Consider the following 19469-nt stretch of genomic DNA (forward strand, 5'->3'; position numbering starts at 1 on the left):
CTACCCATCAAACTCCATATGCTGCTCATATACAGATTCCCCTCCAGTCCCAGCCCAGTCACCAATTGTGAAGGCTGGGGGGCGGGGGGGGGGGGGGAAGAGGGGAGGACTGGAACTCTGAGTCCAGAGTTCTATGGCCAGCTTTGGATGGGGAAAGCCTAGTGCTCTTCCCACCCGGCTTTTCAACTCGTGTTTCTCTCTTTGCCCAATGAGCAGTTAATACTTTGCCCTCATCTACTGCCACCCAGCAATTAACACTGCCACCAGCTGTGGTGAGTGTATTTTACATAGCAAGAGAACTCCGTGATCTGCAACCTGCCCAAGGTCACAGAACAAATCAGTGACTGCGAAAAGAACCCAGGTGTCCTGACTCCCAGTCCCCACCTACATGCCCCTTCTCCCACCTTCACAGCCTAACACTTTGTGAATGGAATCTGCAGAGCCCAGTGACATGAAAGTATCTCTTTATTGAATACAGACTTATCCAGCAAACAAAAATAAGGGGGGAGAAGAGAGAGGGTAGCTTTAAACCAAATTATCTTAAATATAGTAATTTAACTTCTTGTTTTTCACTCCACCCCTCCCCCTGAATTCCTCCTCCCTCAAAAATAACCCCTGGTGTCCATCCCCAACCCCAATTCCCTCTCATGGTAACTAAGTCGCCGCTGTATCTAAGAGACAACAATTGTGCACCCGGTTACTACAGTCACCATATGGTGTGAGTTGCTACAAATAAATTAAGGTTTAAATTAAAAATATCCCACTACTCCCACCAATAAAATAGTAATTAAAAAAATAACAAACCCCCCAGGGAACTGTAAAATATTTTAAGTCATGCCTAGTATTGAGGGCACGATGTGATACCCGGGATGCCTTTTGGCCAGCGCCGGCACTCAAAGATGGGAAGAAAATTAAGACATTGGAGATGCAAGAGCATGGGCTCAGCAGGACTAGAAATGGGAATTTTTCAACCCCCACACCCCAAAATGGTAAGTCTATTCAACACCCCCTTCAAATGGCATAGTCTATTCAGGCCCCTCCTTCTCACCCATGAGATACATTACCATCCACCCAGTCAAATGGTGTAGTCCATTCAATGTGAGACAGAGCAGTCAACTGCCCCCACCCCCGCAATGGCAGGTTCCATCCAGCTCACCCCCTTTAATATAATAGAAACTATGCACTTATCCCTTTCCCAGTGCTGGAATGCTGAGTCCAACCTCCCTTGCCCTGTGACCACACAGTCTATTCTCCCCCCCACACCCAATTGCTAGACTTGGAAAAGTCAAGTTTAACTTCCCCAACCCAGCAATGATCATCTATACAGTTCTCCCTGCTCCCAGAATGAAACAGTCCTAAATCCGTTTCCCCTATCTCCTGAGATGGCACAGCCTAAATTATTTAACACCCTTCTCCCAGTTCCATGGCAGGGCCTATGCAGACCCCTCCCTCTTTAGCCCCAAAGATGTAACAATCGATTCCAGATGGTACAAGCCACTCAAAGACCACATCAAATAGTAATCTTCAGCTCATCCCTTTATTTCCCCAGATGGTACAGTCTATCAAGGCTCCAAGCTGGAAAAGTGGTTGGTTCAACTTGATCACTCCCTAAGGAAATGGAGCAGAATGGACCATACCATCTAAACAGGGAGGGGGTATACTGACGCTACCATCTGGGGAATGCTGCAGGATAGAGTGCACCATGGGGGGAGGGGATGTTTTGAATAGACTGACCCATGTTTCCAAGGGAAATTGAAAAGGAAGAAGGAAGCATTTTAAAGTGACAGTAGCAGCTGACAGCTGCTGCGGGGAGGGGTCATGGCAAGAAGGAATGTACCCCCAAGAGCTGAACCAAGAGGACTGGGAGGAAGAGGCAGGGGAGATTGATATTAGCTTTGCAGGGCTGTAAGGCTGCTCTCTTCCTTGCCTTTCTGCACCACCCCCATCTCCAGGGAGGGGTAACCCCACCCTCACATACCCATGGACCCCAGATCCAGTTCTCCAGCTGCTTCCCTCTCTGTCCCTTAGCAGTGTACAAAAAAAATCAGAGTGTGGCTGACAACAGGCCCTCCACTCCTGCCTCCCCACTAACAATCCCTTCTGTCCTCTGAGCTGCCACATCCATGGCTGCTGGTCCTGAACCTGAGGGCACTACACAGACCCCTCCAACATCTCTGCTATTGAGGCATTTGTGCTAGGGGAGATACATTTGCCTGTTGGAGCAGCAATGGAGGCCGGGGGGAGAAAACAGGATCCCATAGAAGCCTGGTTTCCATTGGGGCATGGGGGGTATGACAGGGGAATCTCCCCTAAGTATGTTTGTGCAGGGCAGTCAGGATTGTGCACAGATATATAGGAGAGGGGGATCTTCCCCACGCTGTTTGTGCGGGAGACTGAGATAGGGGTGGAAATGGGAAGGATTGTGGGGTGCGCGGATGTATGGATCAGGATTGTGGGGGGCCCCAATGTATTGGAGGGGGGAGATCTCCCCCAAGCTGTTTCTATAGGGGAGTGAAGTGGGGTGCAATGATGAATAAGGGGAGCTAAGAGAGTGCCCCACTAAGCTAACTGCCAAGTTTTGGGGAGCAAGCTCCAGGGCTGAGAGATGGATCTGCCCCAGGGGCGGTAATGAGCCAAGGGACAAATGGAGGAGGATTAATGTAAGTCTCAGCTGATCTTTTTCAGAGTCCTTCCCATCACAGCAGCTCAGTCTCACCACCTCCAGGCTCATCCCACAGAGGGGGAGGGGGGCAGGAACTGAACTCCCAGCCTCTCAAAAGGAGCTCTACTCCCTCCCCTCTTACATTAGGAGCCCTAGGTTGGAACAGGAGGGTCTATTGCTTTAGGAAACACAGAGCCCCCCCATCCGGCCCCTACAGCAGAGCCAGCCACAAGCCACTGCAGTGTGGTGGGGGGCTGGGGGTTCAGCTTGCACTGGGATTAGCTAAGCTGGGTCCCCCATCTAACCCCTTGTTATATCCCATATGCCAAACAGAGGTGGCTCCCTGGACCAGAACAACGGAGACAGGCTGATTGCCAAGCAACTCACCCTGTCCCTAGCAGCCATGGGGACCCCTTCACCAGAGGTCCCGTGCCCCTGCAGCCTACTGCATCCCTACCCTGCTCCTACCCCAAGACGTAGCCTGGCCCTGCCCCTTTGGCAAGGGGCTGAGGCTGGACCCTGCACCACCAAGGAATGGGAGGCACTGGGGCTACCGCCAACAACATGCCCCTGTGCCAGCTAGGACCCACAGAGGTCACGTGGGGTGATGTGTTACGTGTACACCATGGAGATGTGATGAGAAGTGCCAGCCCAAGTGGGGTGCAATTGCTGAAGCAGGGGTGCCCCCCTCCAGTCCTGTTTTGGATCCGTGTCCCTGGTAGGATGGGGATGGCGATGGCTGGGGGGCCCGTGGGCTCCTGCAGCACAGAGGGGCCAGCTCTGGTTTGGCACAGGCTGGGCAGGGGAGGGGCTGGTGGCCGGCTGGGCATCTCTCTAACTCTTGTTGCCACCCTGCAAGCCCAGGCTGTGCTGGAGATTGAGTCGGTTCATTTGCGCCTCCTCCAGACCCTGCAGCTTCTTCAGCTGCAGCTCGTCCAGCTGCTTCCAGAGCTCCTGACGCTCTTTCTCCTTCTTCAGCTCCCTGCAGAGACAGGGTGGCAGAGTGAGGGGGGAAGGCGGTACCCAACTTGGCCCCTTGCCGATAACCCAAGGCAGCACCTGGGGTCAAACGCCCTCAGAGGAGCTCTGGAGAAGCCCTAGGGAAACCCAGGCCAAGATGGCCTCAGAGCGCCCCAGGGCATTGTGGGGGATGGGGCATGCCCTCGGGAAACCCAGGCCAAGATGAGGGGAGCACCACCCAAGGGCATTGTGCAGGGACAACCAGCATAACTCGGCAGCATCCTCTGGCCTTCCACTTCTGCACACTGCTGGGGGCGCTTACTCTAAACTGGCTGGGGGCTCCTCACTCCCCGGCTGCCAGCCCAACTCTGTGCAAGGGCTAAGAGACAGGTATGGCCTATGGAATGCCAGGCAGTGGGTCACATGACTGGGCAGCAGTGCCCACCTGTCCCAGAATCCCTGTGGGACTCCTGCATAGAGGGAGCTGGCCCTAAGGACATGGGGGGAGGAGACTGGCCCCCATTCCAACATCTGGATGCCCCACATTCCCTCCAACACCTGGCCCCCACTCACTGCTGCTTCTCCACCTTGTAGGAGGCCGTGAGCTCATCAAAGAGTTTCCCATTCATCTCCATGAAGGTCTTGAGCACGTTGTAGACCAGGGAGACGATTGTCCTGTGGGCATGGGGGAGGGAGGAGAGGTGAGACCCTGACTGGTTTCAGGTGCCAGCCCTATGTTGGATTCCCTGCCCCAGGGAACCCACCAACCTCTTCCCTCAACGCATCCTGGCGCTTGCCACAATGCTCACCCCCCACAGCCCTGCAAAGCATCTTGGAGTTTGCCAAGATGCCCACTTCACAGCCCCCCGCCCAGGCTCCTCACCCCAGTTCCCCAATGCCCCCCCAACCACCCTGTGCTCCTTACACAGCAGGGGAGGGGTTGTGGAGAACAGCAAGACCCTAGGAGGAGAGACTCCCCAGAGAGGAGGGATCCCCAGTGCCTGGAGCCCTGCAGGGGCTAGAGGGCAGGCAGCTGAGACATGTCCCCCACACACACTCACTGGTTCCAGTGCTCCTTGGAGACCCGGTAGAGGGTGCCAAAGATAGCAGGCAGCACCGTGTGGCAATTGTCCTCAATCAGACTCAGGATATATTCGTTGTTCCAGAAGTACAGAGCCCGCTCTGCCACCTGGGGACAACGGAGACAGGGCGAGTGCTGGGGCTGCCCAGCCTTGCACCCTCCCAACCCCACTCACCTCCCCTACCACCTAGAATGAGTGCTGGGGGCCGCCCTTTTTGGGAGTCTGATCCCCACCAGCAGGGGCCTTGACTGCACCCCAAGCCTGAGGAAAGGACCTCAGCACCAACAACCCCGACCCCCTCAGCCCCCAAACTGGGGTGGGGGACCCAGGATTCAGGACCAGCCCAGACTCAGGGAGCCCTAGCTTGACTAAGTCTGGACCCCCTCCCCAGCCCCTAATTGGGGGCAGTGACCCTTGGTGTCCTAGAACCCTGATGGGGAAAGCCCCAGACCCCAGACTCATGAGGGGTCTAGGCCCCACCCTGAGCTCAGGCCCCACCCCCCAGCCTGCACACACCTGGAAGTGGGGGCTGGAGATGCAGCGTGCGATTTGTTTGAAGAGCGGTTCCTGCACCTTGACAAACTGCGAGGGCTCAATCACATCCAGGATCTCCTCAATCTCTCCCAGGAACATCACCTGCCGGGTATGGGGAGAGGCAGATCTCCCCCTGTGAGCTACAGGGCTAGGAGAGGCACCCTCGATAACCCACCCAGGTCACACCCCACACTGTGTGCTCCCTGATCCCCACAGACCATGTCTCCCCACACCCAACAAGCATCCCCCCAACAATGGCCACCCACTGTGCCTGCCCCCAAATCCCCCAATACCCATTCTTTACCCCATCCAGTGCTATCCAGTCTTTCACCCCCCGCCCCACATCCCTCTAGGCCCCTATGCAGTGCACAGATGCTCCTCACCAATGCCCTTCCCCACAACCCTACCCTCCAGGTCCCCATGTCTGCTTGTTTCCCGCTAGCAGGCCCCTAACCCAGCCCCAGCCCCACCTCCTTCTGAGTGCAGGTCTTCGGCCAGTATTTCAGCAGTCCCCGGATCACCTGTGGGGAGGGGGACATGGTAGGGTTAGAGAGGAGAGCCACTGGGCCCTGGATCGCATCCCCCACCATGGGGCTGCACTTACATGCTCCGTCAGGGTGGCATCTTTCTCCAGGAACTGTACCACGCAGTACGCCAGCTGCAAGGGGAAGTGGGGTGGCATCAGAAACGGAGCCCCTGCACTGGTCCCCACCCCCTAGATTCCTCCCTAGCCCATTGAGCTCAGATCCCCACCAGCAGGCAGTGGAAGCATCTGAGACAGGGCTCCCCACACCACCTAAATACTAGAACCCAGACGGTCTGTTCCCCATGCCCATCCCACATGCAGCACCTGACCGAGATCCCTCCCAACCTGCAGATTTCGCCCACCCCCTCCCTCAAGAGGTAAGATTCCCATCAGCAGGGTCCATGACTAAGGCCCTTCCAAATTCACAGCCATCAAAAACACATCACAGACCATGATATCCGATCTTTTACCCTGTACTACACAACCTTCCCCTCCCCCCCCCCGCAATAATCTTGCAACCCCCCTACCACTCCTTTGTGTCAGGACCCCTACAATTACACCACCATTAAATTTCAGATTTAAATAGCTGAAATCATGAAATTTTTGATTTTTTAAATCGTATGACCATGAAATTGACCAAAACGGACCATGAATTTGGTAGGCCCCTATCCATGACTGACACTATCCCAGCTTTATGCCAACAGACATAAGGCAGCCACAAGGGGGCAGTAATGAGGCAACTTCCAATGCCTGGAACTGCAGGGGGGATGGGGAGGGCAGGGGAAATCAAATCTCAGAGGGGCTAAAGGCAGTGCTGATCTGGACAGAACGGCACAGGGGTCCCCCGCACAGCTGCTGCACTAGGGCATGATCACTGAGACCACTCTTCAATCTCCCAGATGAGAGCCAGACCCTCTGACAGGGTAGAGGCCCTGTATCCCATTCTCTGCCCCCTTGAACCAGCCCATTCCCTGAGGATCACTTACTCCTTGCACAATTTCAGGAGCAGACTCCTACAGCTCCCGCCCCTGGAGGTGACCCCTTATCTGACCTGGAGGTGAAAGGTCAGACTGCAGGGCCACTCCCAGAGGGGGGGTGGCACTTACCTGGGCATGGAAGATGGAGAGGGATTTGACCGAGTGCAGGGGGATCAGCACCCGCACCAGGAAGTGCTTGTGCTCAGTCTTCAGGGGCAGGGCGAAGCCATTGATGATGCTGCAGGTTAAAGGGAGGAGGGACAGGTGGTGACACAAACACACACACAACTTGGGGGATGGAGATCAGGATCCAGCAGCTGACGGGGAGCTGGAGCTGTGCTGGCTCCATCTGGGTGTGGGATGGGATAAACTGTGGGGTGTGGTAGGATGGGGGAGAGGGAGCCCTAGACCCCAGCAGCCTCTGGGGGGAGGGTACAAGGTGCTCTGGTGGCTACTCTATGGTTACTGGTGGGGGATGCCCCCTGGGGAGGGCTGAATCCTTATGGGCACCCTCTACTGATTTCCAGAAAACAGATCATGGGCCTGTAAGGCTGGGCATCCCCCACCCCACCAATGTGCACCCCCCACCCCTGCATACCTGTCCCCATGTCCAACCATTACCTGCCCAGGATTTCCAGGAGCTCGGCCACACCATTGAAATGCTCCGTCTCGTAGATAAACCTTGGGGGGGGGGGGGAGAAAGAGCTAAGAGATGAAAATGCCTCCAATGCCTCTTTACTAACCCCCAACTCCCCGCTGGAGCACTCACCCCTTGGACCCCCATATGTGGTAGGGGGAGGGAGCCAGCCCTGCCAGCAGCGTGGTGGGGAGGAAACAGGTGCCGTGAATTCTGGAGGGGGTGGGGGTCTAGGGGAGGCTGCTGTGGGCAGGCTAGTGCCCCCCCATGGCTTCAGTACCAGCTTCAGCCCAGAGCAACTGGAGAACGCTCCCAGGGAGACTGTGCTTTGCAGGCAGTACACTGCTCCCTGATGGGCACCCTGAGTCACAGTAACCCTCTACTGGTCATCCCAACCCCATGGTCAAACTTAGGGGGTGATTTCCCCAGCCTCACTACACATACTGGGCATATGTGGCAAAGCCCCGTAAGGGCACATCATCCCCCATAGAGCAGGGGGAGACCTGGGTAACTGGTGGAATTCAGGGCCCTGCCCCCTCTGAGACCAGGGGACACAACTCAGGCACCTGCCAACCACGAGAGGATGGGGGGGCAGGGCTTTATATGCTTTGGGGACATACTTCCAGGAAGTCCCACCCTCCTGCCCCCGAAAGAATCATGATGCCAGGGAATCCCACCACTGGCCACAAATCATCACCCCCCAGGAAGTCCCACCCTCCCCAGGAGGGACTTCCTGGAGTGCCATGGTAGCCCATGCTCCTTGGTTAGGTCAGAGTGCCTGGCTTGAGACTGGCTGGAAGGGGACCTCTGCCCCCTAGCAGGCTCCACGCTGCCTGGGGGGCTCACCGCAGGAAGATGTTGTTGCACTGCTTGCGGATGTAGGCACGCAGTCCCAGGAACTTGCCATAGACCCGGTGCAGGATGGTCTTGAGGTACTCACGCTCCCGCGGGTCCTCACTGTCAAACAGCTCCAGCAGCTGGGGGGGCAGGGGAGAGGGTCCCACAGACGACCTTGCAACCTGCCCCACCCCCGCCAACCTTCATCTCAACATCCAGCCTGAATATCCCCGGGGGGAGTTAGCTCTTCCCCCCCAACCCTGGTATCCCACAGATGACCCATCCTCCCCCATCGCAGACAGTAGGTGCAATGATTAGTTTGTCCCCGGCAGGTTCGGAACCGACCCAGATCTGCTCTAAGCATGCCCACCCACTCCTGCCTGCTTCCCCAGCCTAGGATCGGCTGCAGTGGGTGAAGCCCCCTCACTCCACGCACCCACCACAGGGGGTACTGCTCCTAATGAACCTGTCCAGTTCTGGGGGTGTGTGTCTGCTGCCAGCCAAAGTGCCCCATCATAATGAAGGTTTGGAGCCCAGTCAGGGCAAGAGTCAGCAAACTTGCAGCACCCTAGCTAGGAGCCAGGCTCCCACCACCCAGGCCAAGGGACCCCTTGAATGTAGAACCCTGGAGGGAGGGGACTCAAAGCAGCCATTACCCCCACCCCACTGACTCCTCATGCTGCAACAGACCAACAGCAGCAGCCTCTCATGATCTTCCACTCCCCCAATATTCCTCGGTCCCCCCAATCCAGCTGCTTTCCCAGGCACCACTCACCATCAGCACAAATTTCTGGTCGACGTAGCGTTTGGCCACAGAGGGCTGGAAGTCAGGGCTTTCCAGGAAGCGGAGGAAGAACTCGTAGACCAGCTGAGCAAGAGAATTTAGAACACTGCTGGATGCACGGTGGCTCTCCACAACAGACAGTATTTTCATCCTTGCATCTTGCCACCCAACTCTGTGGCATAGCCCTGCTCCATTGCCCATAAGTACGCACCCTCCTTAAGAATGGCAGGGAGTCCAGCCTAGATGCAGAGCTAGAAATTGTGCCCCTCCCCCAATCCCTGCCCTGCAGCCAGCTGGATGGGAGTGCTGCCAACTCTGGGTAGGAGCCCCAACTGTGACTATATTCTGCTGCCTCTCTGGGCAGCAAGATCGAATCCTGCAGCCCCCAGTGGCACCAGACCCCTGCCCTCCTGCCACACGCTCCCTGAGGGGTGTCTCACCTGGAGATGGGGCCAGGAGGGCTCCAGGTTCGGCTCATCCTCTTCAGGGTCAAACTCGGGGTTCTCAGTGGGTGGGAGTGTCCGGAAGATGTTGACTGAGATCTGGAAAGATTAGAAAGGGGGGTCAATTGGGTCTGTAGAACCCCCCACACCACTACCCCCAACCAGCCTATTCCAACCCCCATTCTCCACTGGGGTCAGTCCCACCCAGAATGCCACTGACCTGCTCTTTGAGCAATGGAAAAAGGCACAGAACCCAGGAGTCCTGGCTCTCAGCCCCCCACACCCACCCCCCAAACCCACTAGACCCCACTCCCCTCCCAGAGTTGGGGTTAGAACCCAGGAGTCCTGGCTCTCAGCCCCCCACACCCACCCCCCAAACCCACTAGACCCCACTCCCCTCCCAGAGTTGGGGTTAGAACCCAGGAGTCCTGGCTCCCAGGCCCAACTCTAGCCCATCAGACCCCATTTCCCTCCTGGCACCTGGCCCTGCTCCCTCACCATCTTGATGATCTCGGGGTAAACGGGCTCAATGAGGATGCCACGGTTGGTGGCCACACACTCCACCAGCTCGTTGAGCGCAGCCCGCTTGATCTCCTTGCCCTTGAGGTCGGCCACGCAGTCCAGGAAGTCGAAGAGCACGCAGCACTGCTGGAGCTTCTTGCACAGCAGCTCGTGCAGCTCCGCCACCGCCACGTCTGCAGAAAGGGGGCATCAGCACCAAGGACACCCCCGCCACAAAGTGATGCAAAGCCACACATGGATTGGAAGCTTAGCCCCGACAACACCCCCCGCCCATGGGAAAGTGGTACAATCCCACATGGACTTCCACTTAGCCCTGACACTGACACCCCCCCCACAAAGTGACACTATCCCATGGGGGGGGGGACTTAGCCCTGACAACATATGCACATACCCCCCCAAAGTGATCCAATCCCAAATGGACTGGTGGGTTGGCCCCAACACCACACCACCTCACCAGACAATGGTACAATCCACCGTGGGCTGGGGTTTCAGAGCCAAGCATGCACCCCTAGTGTAAAGGGCTACAATCCCACATGGACTGCACCCTCCCCAGTATAGAATGGTACATTCCCACATGGCTGGGGTGCAACGCTGAGCATGCCATCAGGATGAAGTGGTACGATTCCCATTGGGGAGGGGGGTTCAGCACTCCCACATCTGGGGAAAGGGAAGTCAGCACTGCGCAAACATCAGCCCCCAGCATGAAGTGGTTCAGTCCTAGGTGGATGGGTGATGGGGCTTAGCCCCAAGCCCTAACCCTGGGAGAACAGCCAAAGGGAAGGTAAACCCCAAGCCAATTCACTGTGCTGGGGGTTTGCGGAGAATCACCATAGTCCCTGCTCTAGGGAGCTCTCCCCAGGGGTGTCTCCCTGTCTGCAAATCCCTTTGGCATGAAAAGTCCATTCACATCAAGCTGTTCCCTTCCCATGTTACGTGACAGCAGGGACAGTCTTTGCTCTGTGTCTGTACAGCACCCAATGCAATGGGGCCACGGTCCATGACTAGGGTTCCTAGACACTACTACAATGCAAATAATTAACAATCCAAGCCCTGTTTAACACCAATGAAGAAGTTAAACACTGGGTTTTGTGGTGACTCAGGGTCACAGATTCTAAGGTCAGAAGGGATGAACCTGAGTGCCTTGTATTGAAGGAGCATATTGATATAATAGGCATCACAGAAACTTTGTGAACTGGTGATAATCAACAGGACATGGTAGTAACCGGGACATATACAGGAATGACAGTAGGTTGTGCTGGTGGGGGAGTGGCACTATATGTGATAGACCTAGTACAAACCTTAAATTAATTAAACTGTCCCACAGAATCTCTAGGGATAGAAATCCCATGCTTGAGTAATAAGAGTATAGCAGTAGGAATATACTACCGACCCCCTGACCAGGATGGTGACCATGACTGCAAAATTCTCAGGGAGATTAAAGAGGCAACAAAAATATAAACCCCAATAATAATGGGGACGTTTTCAACTATCCCCATACTGACTGGGTACATATCACCTCAGGACAGGACGCAGACACCATTAATGACCTCCTTGGAGGAGCTGTGACACAGGACACATCTACACAGCAGGTGAGAGGGTGCTTCCCCGCTCAGGCAGACAGAGCTTGAGCTAGCAAGATAGCAGTGCGACCTTGGTGGCAGCCTGGACTAGCCAAGAGAGTACAATACTGCCCAACAACCTGAGCATGTACTAGGGTAGCCAGCCCAAGTCGCTGCAGCCACGCTGCTACTTTTAGGCTCTTGCTCAAGCAGAGCTAGCCCATGTATGTCTACCTGAGCTGGGATTTATACCTGTGAACCAGGAATAATTACGGGTATGATGGTAGCACTGCACAGAGCCCCCAACCCCTCCAAGATCAGGGGCCTGTCATGCTGGGCACTGAACAGACTTTCAAGAGACAGTCCCTGCCTTGAAGACCTCCGTCAAAAAGATACAGGGTGGGAGGGGGAAACTGAGGCACAGAGAGGGGAAGAAACTTGCTTATGGTCAGTGGCAGAGCCAGAAATAGAACCCCGGAGTCCTCGTGCTCTAGCCATTAGACTCCATGCAACCTGCCCCTACAGCCACTCAGACCTGGTGTGCAGCAGGGAGCCCCAAGACAACCAGGGACCCTGCAACAAAACTTCCGGGCTGTCTCTGGTTTTCTTAAAGAACCCCCATGGATCTCCATTTGAGGCCAACAGGGAAAGTTGCCCCAGTGCACTTCCCTCAACACACAGATTACAGCCCCCCTCAGAATAGAGTCCCTAAAAACAGTGGGGCAAGGAATCTAGCAGAGCCCCAGTAAATTCTGTGAAGAGATGATCTCGGATTCCACACCCCTTGGTCTCCAAACGTCAGAGCCTCTCCCCAGCCCCATATCTAGGTTCCACTCTGAACTCAAGAAGCTACTCAGCCCCAACAGCTCTCTGGGGAGATGGCACTGGCATCAGCTTTGATCAGCAAGAACAGGCAGCCCCCACCCCCACCAGCGGCCGGGCTGGGACTGGCACAGCCCCTGCCTGTGATGCCCTCAATATTCTAGCAACATGTGGAAGCACAGCTAGAGCACATGAGGCTGGGATAACAGTGGGGAGACCCTGTGGCGGGGCGGGGGGTCCTGGTCAGGCAGGTGGGATAGTGGGAGGTTCTGCTGCAAGACTGGCCTTTTGCCTCCATGGACCTGGCTGTGAATATAGGCACTGGCCACTCCTGACAATCGCCGGGCCAGGGGAGGTGCATCTGGGGCAGGAAAGACAAACACGGCATTTGACACAGTAGAAGGTGTTGCAGGTTGAGACTGAGACGCATCAGCAGCAGAGCCAGGGCTGCCAGTGGGTCAGGACTGAGGAGCAGCAGTGAGTTGGCTCAGCAAGCCCACTCCTGGTTCTCTCCTCAGGGAGGCTAGTGGGTAGGAAGCCCCACAGGACCAGTCTCCACAGCAGCAGAGATTGGAGATGAAGCAGCAGCATCCAGAGCCCTGGGAAGCAGGGAGGAGGGGAGGGAACATAAGGCCAGATGTGGGGGAGGAGGAGGAGGAGATGATGCCCATATTCCTCCCAGAGCTGTCTCCCAAGGCAGACAATTTCCTGCCTCCAGGTGGAGACAGCAGCTCATGAGGCAGCCCCAGCCAGAGACACAGCTGGGACCAGGTCCCCTGAAGCCAAGAGAGAGAACCTGGCTCCCCAAGCCCCATGATCTAGACCCAGCAGAAGCCCTTGCTCCCCCAGACACAAGCAAGGCACTGTCCCTGAAGTCCCCAGGATTCACTTCCCTGCCTGCCTGCCAGGCAGCTCTGGTGCCTCATGTTCCATTCTGGGCAGGGAGAGAAACAGGAGACCCAATAAAACAGACCTACAGAAATTCACCTGCACCTCCAGGCTGGACACAGATGGAGCACATCTCCCCTACCACCTTCCAATCTCCAAATTCTGCCACCAGTGCCTCCTTGCCCTTCAGCTCTGCCCCCATCCCCGGAAGATATCAGGGGCACAGCTGGCACTGGGGGGCAGGGATTGACAGGCGAGATCTTTAAGTCAGGCAGTGGGGGATGTTGAACACTGAAGCTGGGGGGTTTCTAAGGGAAGGGAGGCTGAATTCACCACCAGGGCCTCAACCACTGAAGGTGCAGACTGATGGGTGGCACAAACTCCCCTCCCAGCTTGGAATCAGGCTGAGACTTGACAAATTCACTCCAGGAAGAGGCCACCAAGCAACTCAGAGCAAAGATGGTGGCGCCTGGAGGGGAAAGGCCCCATGTCCCATTCCTCGTCCCTGAGCCAGCCAGTCCTCCCACCCTGGGGCCAGACCTGAGCCCGGGCCTCCTAGAGGAGAAGGCCATTCAGTCCCACTCCCTCCTTGGTCTCACTTAAGCCCCCAGTGACAGCTCCATGCAGCTAGCAGCACCAGCCTCCAGGCAGCTCTGAACAGAGAAGCCTACAGGGCTGGGATTGCAGCGTGGGGGTAAAGACGTGATCTGTGGAAGGCCCAAGGGATCCCCCGACACGGGTGGCAGACGTGTGGGAAGCCAAATCCCACACTGTGTTTTTAAACCTCTGGAGCTTAAAGAGCTTCTTGCTATTGCAGAGCTGAGCTCACATATGCACGGAGCTCCGCTGGGGCTCCTCTATCCCGACCCACAGCTCCCCTGCTACCCTAGCCCAGGGCTTCTTAGCAGATGTGGAGCTTGCCAAGCCAATGTGCGGCAAAGCCCTCAGCTCACCATCCAATCTGGTCGGAGGGCAGTCGCCAGCGAGTTATGACACAGTCTGACTTTGGCCACAGCATGGGGGATCCTCTCGCTAGCCCCAGGTGCGAAGGTCGGCTGCACACTGATCCTGGCCTGCTTGAAGTCGGCTCAGAAGGGCCCATGAGAATCATGGCAAATCAAACCCAGGTACATGTGTGGCCAGATCAGTTATACCAGACTGGTGTCTGACATTGACTTGCAGCCCCCTTCTATTACAGCTCTGGGCTCCCACACACATAACCGCCCCCCTTCCCCCCCCCCGCAGCCACTGAGAGCGCCAGTGGGTATCTGGAAAGGTTCCCAGGGAGACACTCAGCATCAATTTGGCTGCTGGCTCCAAAAGGCACTTAGAGAAACCAAGCAAACACCCAGCATTGTACTGAGGGGGGAGGAAGGTCTAGCAGGTTCGGGGGTGGGGGTTGGGAGTCAGACTTCTATTCCCAGCTCTGAGAGCGGAGTGGGGTCCAATGGTTACAGCGGGTGGGTGGGTGGGTTGGGAGTCAGGGCTCTAGAGTTCTATCCCCAGCTCAGGGAATGAAGTCTAGATACTAGGCCAGACTAGATGGGCCCATGGGTCTGATGCAACATGGCAGCTTGAACACAACAAGCACTAGATGACCAGGGAACAGTTGCCGCTATAAGCGGTGATCCCTATGGGACACCTCCCTGCCCATGGGGGCCTGCCCCCCACTACGGACTTCAATGATGGTGCGACACCCCAAAAGATCCTCCCCCCATCCCCAGATCCAGTACCAGAACTCCTCCCAAGTCCTAACCCCCCACGGGATGCTAAGGCGATTGGGACTGTCTAGCAGGCCAGGGGCTAGAGACTCCCAAAGAAGTAAGGAAGGGGAAGGTTTGAACTAAGGGCATGGAGGGCTCAAGGAGCTGCCAGTGCTGTTAGGGGAGGCATCAGCAGGGCATCAGCATCACACCCCTGCCATTGCAGACTGGAAACTAACAGGATAGGGCCAGCCTAGCTCTGTGTCCTGAGTGAACTGGCTGTGCAGTGTAGCCACATGTCCTGCTTGGAGCCAGGCTGGGACCTGGCAAATTCATCTCATGCTGTGGGCAACCAAATGGTCATCAGAGGTCAGTGATGTCCTAGTAACTCAGCCTAGATGGGAACTGGTGCCCATATCCCATTCCCCATCCCCTGAGCAACCAGTCCCCCTTCCTGTGGTTGGTTCTAAGCCAGTCCTCATGGGGCTGCCTCATTTCCCAGGGGCCTGTTGTGCCATGCAGGGTGGCTGAGTCACTGGGCCCAGATGGGCCAAAGGAAGAGGGAGGGGTGCGGTGACTAAGGGGTTCCAGCCACTTCCCTCTTTGCAGGAGCAGGCAGGGAACACACCACAGCAGAGCCAAGCTCAGACCAGCCTGGGGGTAGGGGGGGAAGAAGAGAACTGCAACCAGCATTGCCAAGTAACCCCACCACACACAGCCCAACAACAAAAAACCAGGCCCAGAGCTCCCATGTGACCCACTAACAAAACCAGCGCGACCCTCCAACAAACCTGGCCTAGCTCCACTAAGGGACCTACAGCACAGTTAGCAGTAGCCCCCAGGATTCCCAAGAGACCCTGCAATAACAAAGACCAACACTCACAGGCAACCCTACAAAAGCAAAGCCAGGCTTGATGCTCCCAAAAAGACACTGCCATAACAAACCCAGTACAGACAGCACCAGGACTCCTAGAAAACCCTACATTAACAAAGCCCAAGATCACTTAGCCCCAGAGCACTCAGGTGACCCCTGTGCAGGGTGACACTGGGGATGAGGTGCTGTTTGGAATCACAAAGGGCAGGATAACAATAAGGCACTCAAAGCACAGGGCGTGGGTGACAAGGGAAAATGGGGCTAAGCAGGGCAGACAGGAAATAAGGGTCTCATGCTCACACTGAGCATTCCCTTATCTGCTGTATGGGACAAGCCCTGTGCAAATATCCGTGTGTCATCCCTTGAGCAGATGGGGAAACTGAGGCACAGGAGGCACTTGTCCAGAGCTGAAGAGAATCCAGGAAGCCTGACTCCCAACCCCCTGCTCCAACAACTAGACCCCACTCCCCTCCCAGGGCTGGGACAGAATTCAGGAGTCCCACTCCCAGTCCCACCAGCTGTGCGACACTCACCTTTCAGCAAGGGCAGGGGTGTCAGCTCCTGTTGGTTGCTCTGGTACCGGAATTGGGATGAGCTGTGAGAGCGGCGCTGACGGGAGCGGCGCAGGGAGCGCCGGGAGAAACCGTCCACTTTATCAGGCGGGGGGACAGGCGACATCCCTGGGGATGAGGGGCTGGTGGGGGTGCCAGCGGGGGGCAGCTTGGTCTCCATGGTCGCAGGCGGAGGCAGCTATCAGAGCTACTTGGCTCCTCTCCTCCAATAGACAGGGCCACTCTGGCTAAGCCAAGAGGATGCTGGGTAAAGCAGTGCCCGTTAGCACTCTGGAGAGGTGTCCAACATGGCAGGAATATAAGCTACTCGCATCCTCAGCACGCACCCCATGGCAAGAGGGCAGCACGTATCCAACACAGCTCCCCTTCGCGCTCTGGGGCAGGGTGCAGGTGATCATCCAGTTTCCGATTCCCAAGAGGATTCCAGGCCTGGAGCCTTACTTTAGGTCTACAGGTACATTCAAAGTTTCAGACCCAACAAGACACCTGCTTTGGCATGAATCACTGCAGGGGGTATTATCCCCCTCACACAAACACCTGCCCCACAATTGGCTACAATGGTAGGGGTGGGGGATCACCTATTTATTCCACGGGCAGCCCGATGCAGAGGATGAGTTCAGCTGAAATCCAGGCAGTTCCTCAAGCAAGGGTTAAGGTAAGTTCCTCGTGCATTTGGAAAGCAAAGTGTTTTTACTCTGAATCCCAAGTTTCTCTTCCCCACGTGTCTCCAAGGGGGAATGAATCAGGCAGCCCAGTTCAGATACCCCTCCCCCCAGTAGTGATCCTGATGAATCAGAAGCCAACGAGGATTTGAAACCAGCTCCCTCCAAACTTTGGTGACTGTAGGATAAATGTAGGGGGCAATTCTAGCAGCAAAACCCCTATCCCTTTTTGCAAACCCTTAAGTAATAGTGCATTCAATGCCAACCAGATTGTGCTCCCTCTGACTTAAGACTGGACTTTAAAAGACACGTTTGTAAACCATCTCTTCCAAAACTAAAGACACTTCCCTAAGTTCATTTGCTTTCAGCTTCCTCCACCCCCAAGCCAAAGCAATGATGCAACACCAACCCCTGAATTTAGCAGCAATGTAGTAAATTGCACACACCAATAAGACCTGCCACCCCCATCCAAGCAGCAAAAACTTTACAAAGGGGGGAAGTTGCTAAATGACACAGACTGCAGTTCCCCACCCTGCTGTCACTATGGGGAAGATAAATGTAAACGCTTTTTACAGCACTGTGCCCACAGCTACCCAGCTTGTTTTCCGAACTAAATGGAAGACTTTATCCTTAAAAAAAAAATCAGACCCATGCACCAAACAAACAACACACACACACGCACTATCTTCCATTCACTGGCAAAGCTTATGGCTTAAGGATGCTGTAAGTAGCTCAATCCCCTCTGCCCTCTACCTAGGCGGCTTCTGTCCCTTTGGAGAGAGCCAAGCCACGATATTTAAGCCAAAATGTAACAGATCTAGGATTTCACACACACACAAAAATGTAACTACTATAAAAAATTGGAAGGAGATTCCGGTCTCTCTCTGACACGGACAGGATCCAAGGGTCGGAAAGGAAGGAGGAAATTTGTGTCCTGGGAGGGGAAAAAGGAGGGTCACCAGTCATATAATCATCTCCAACAGGGTCACCTGCTGTAGGTTTGGGGAGCACAGGGGGGAGATAGCCACTGATGCATCAGATGGGTCATTCTGCACCAAGTTGCATCCCCCAACCTATGGCCAGATGCACTGAAAGCAAGAGATCTCTGTGCAGGGGGGGAAAGACTGGGGGTCACTCTCGCACCTGCTCCCCTCCCTGCTGCCTTCCTCAGGTGGCAGGGTCACGGCTCTGGAGAGACTCTGGACTCATCTTACCATGGCTCCCTCCCCAACACGCTGCCCTGCTGGGAAGCTCGTAAACAGTCAAACAAACTGAATAAATGACAGCCCCCGTTGCGAAGCCTGCCCTTGTTGCAATGCAGAGACCGAGGCCTCCTCCCTTCTTGTCCCGCTCCCACCCTCCCCAGAGGCAAGTGCAACCGGGGCTTGCAAAAAACAACCCGAGGCCCCCTCCTCGCAACGCAGTATGGAAGCTAAGGTGAGGCGGGCGGCTCGTCTTCTCTTCCTGGGGGCTGCCCCACCGGGGATGCCTGCAGCCTCATGGACCAGCTCCCCCGCCGCTCTGCAGCTCGGCCTGTGCGGATCCAGGGAGCAGCCGATGGCTTGGGGCCGAGGTCAGGGGCTTGGATGCAGCAGCTCCCCAGCTCGGTGCATGGGATCCCGGCCCAGGCAGCGCCAACCCCCTGGTCCCGCAAGGCCCCCCCTCCCCAGGCAGCAGCCTCCGCTGCCTCTCTTTGATGCTGCACCGTTCATTAGGCTGACATTAAGTAACCTCTCGGGGCCACGTGACGCCCTTCCGGCCAACCCATTGGTCCCTTAAAAATAGAACCTGCGTCATTGCTGTAGGATGATGTCACCCCCAGCGGCCATTGGCTGGGCTGAGAGCAGGACTCGGCCCAGTTTTAAAGGCACAGGGCGTTCCCGGCTGGGCTGGGAGGTGCTCCGCAGGTAGGGTTCAGTTGCACTAGGGGTTGCTCCTACGGTTCACACCTTTTGCACCTTCAAGAGCTGCTCGCTCTGTTGCTTGCACGGGGAATTGCCCATATTGGTGCACCAGGGTGTTGCTCAAGTGACATGACTGCAGCTGTCACCGGGGCCCATTTGCACAGGAGGCACCAGGAGCTGAGCAGCTGCCCTGGGCACTGCTCACGCGTTTGCACTAGGGGTCGCTCAGTTATTCCAGGAGTTGCTTGCCTCGTTGCAGGAGGAATTGTTCACACATGCCGGCAGAGCTCCTCACACATTTGTAGTGTCACTTGCAGCTCTCACACGATTGCACGGGGACATTCCCAGAACAGAGCGCCTGCAAGGTTTCTGATGGCTTCAAGCCAGGCATGTAAGGAGGTTTCGGCCTTGCAGTCGGAGAGTGCCTGTCTCCAGCCCTGGGAACATTAGCATTAATCATTTGAATCTGACATGATTACAACCTCATTTCCTCTGTATTACTCCAACGGGGCTTTCAAAAC

At 55.9% G+C, this 19469-nt stretch overlaps 1 protein-coding gene across 1 annotated transcript; it reads right to left on the minus strand.

Annotated features, from left to right (window-relative positions):
- Positions 1-447: 447 nt before the first annotated feature.
- On the minus strand, positions 448-18724 carry PPP2R5B (protein phosphatase 2 regulatory subunit B'beta). The gene is made up of 13 exons (XM_084635553.1): positions 16344-18724; positions 9941-10137; positions 9440-9541; positions 8991-9083; positions 8225-8355; positions 7363-7422; positions 6871-6979; positions 5843-5896; positions 5709-5759; positions 5221-5340; positions 4684-4811; positions 4196-4297; positions 448-3644 (listed from the first exon to the last, which is right to left on the minus strand). Exons 1-13 carry the CDS (start codon positions 16540-16542, stop codon positions 3497-3499), a joined length of 1494 nt encoding a protein of 497 aa, XP_084491679.1. The 5' UTR covers positions 16543-18724; the 3' UTR covers positions 448-3496.
- Positions 18725-19469: the final 745 nt, after the last annotated feature.

The sequence above is a fragment of the Lepidochelys olivacea genome (genome assembly GCF_965140295.1).
Source record: "Lepidochelys olivacea isolate rLepOli2 genome assembly, chromosome: 7".
Lineage (NCBI taxonomy): Eukaryota > Metazoa > Chordata > Testudines > Cheloniidae > Lepidochelys > Lepidochelys olivacea.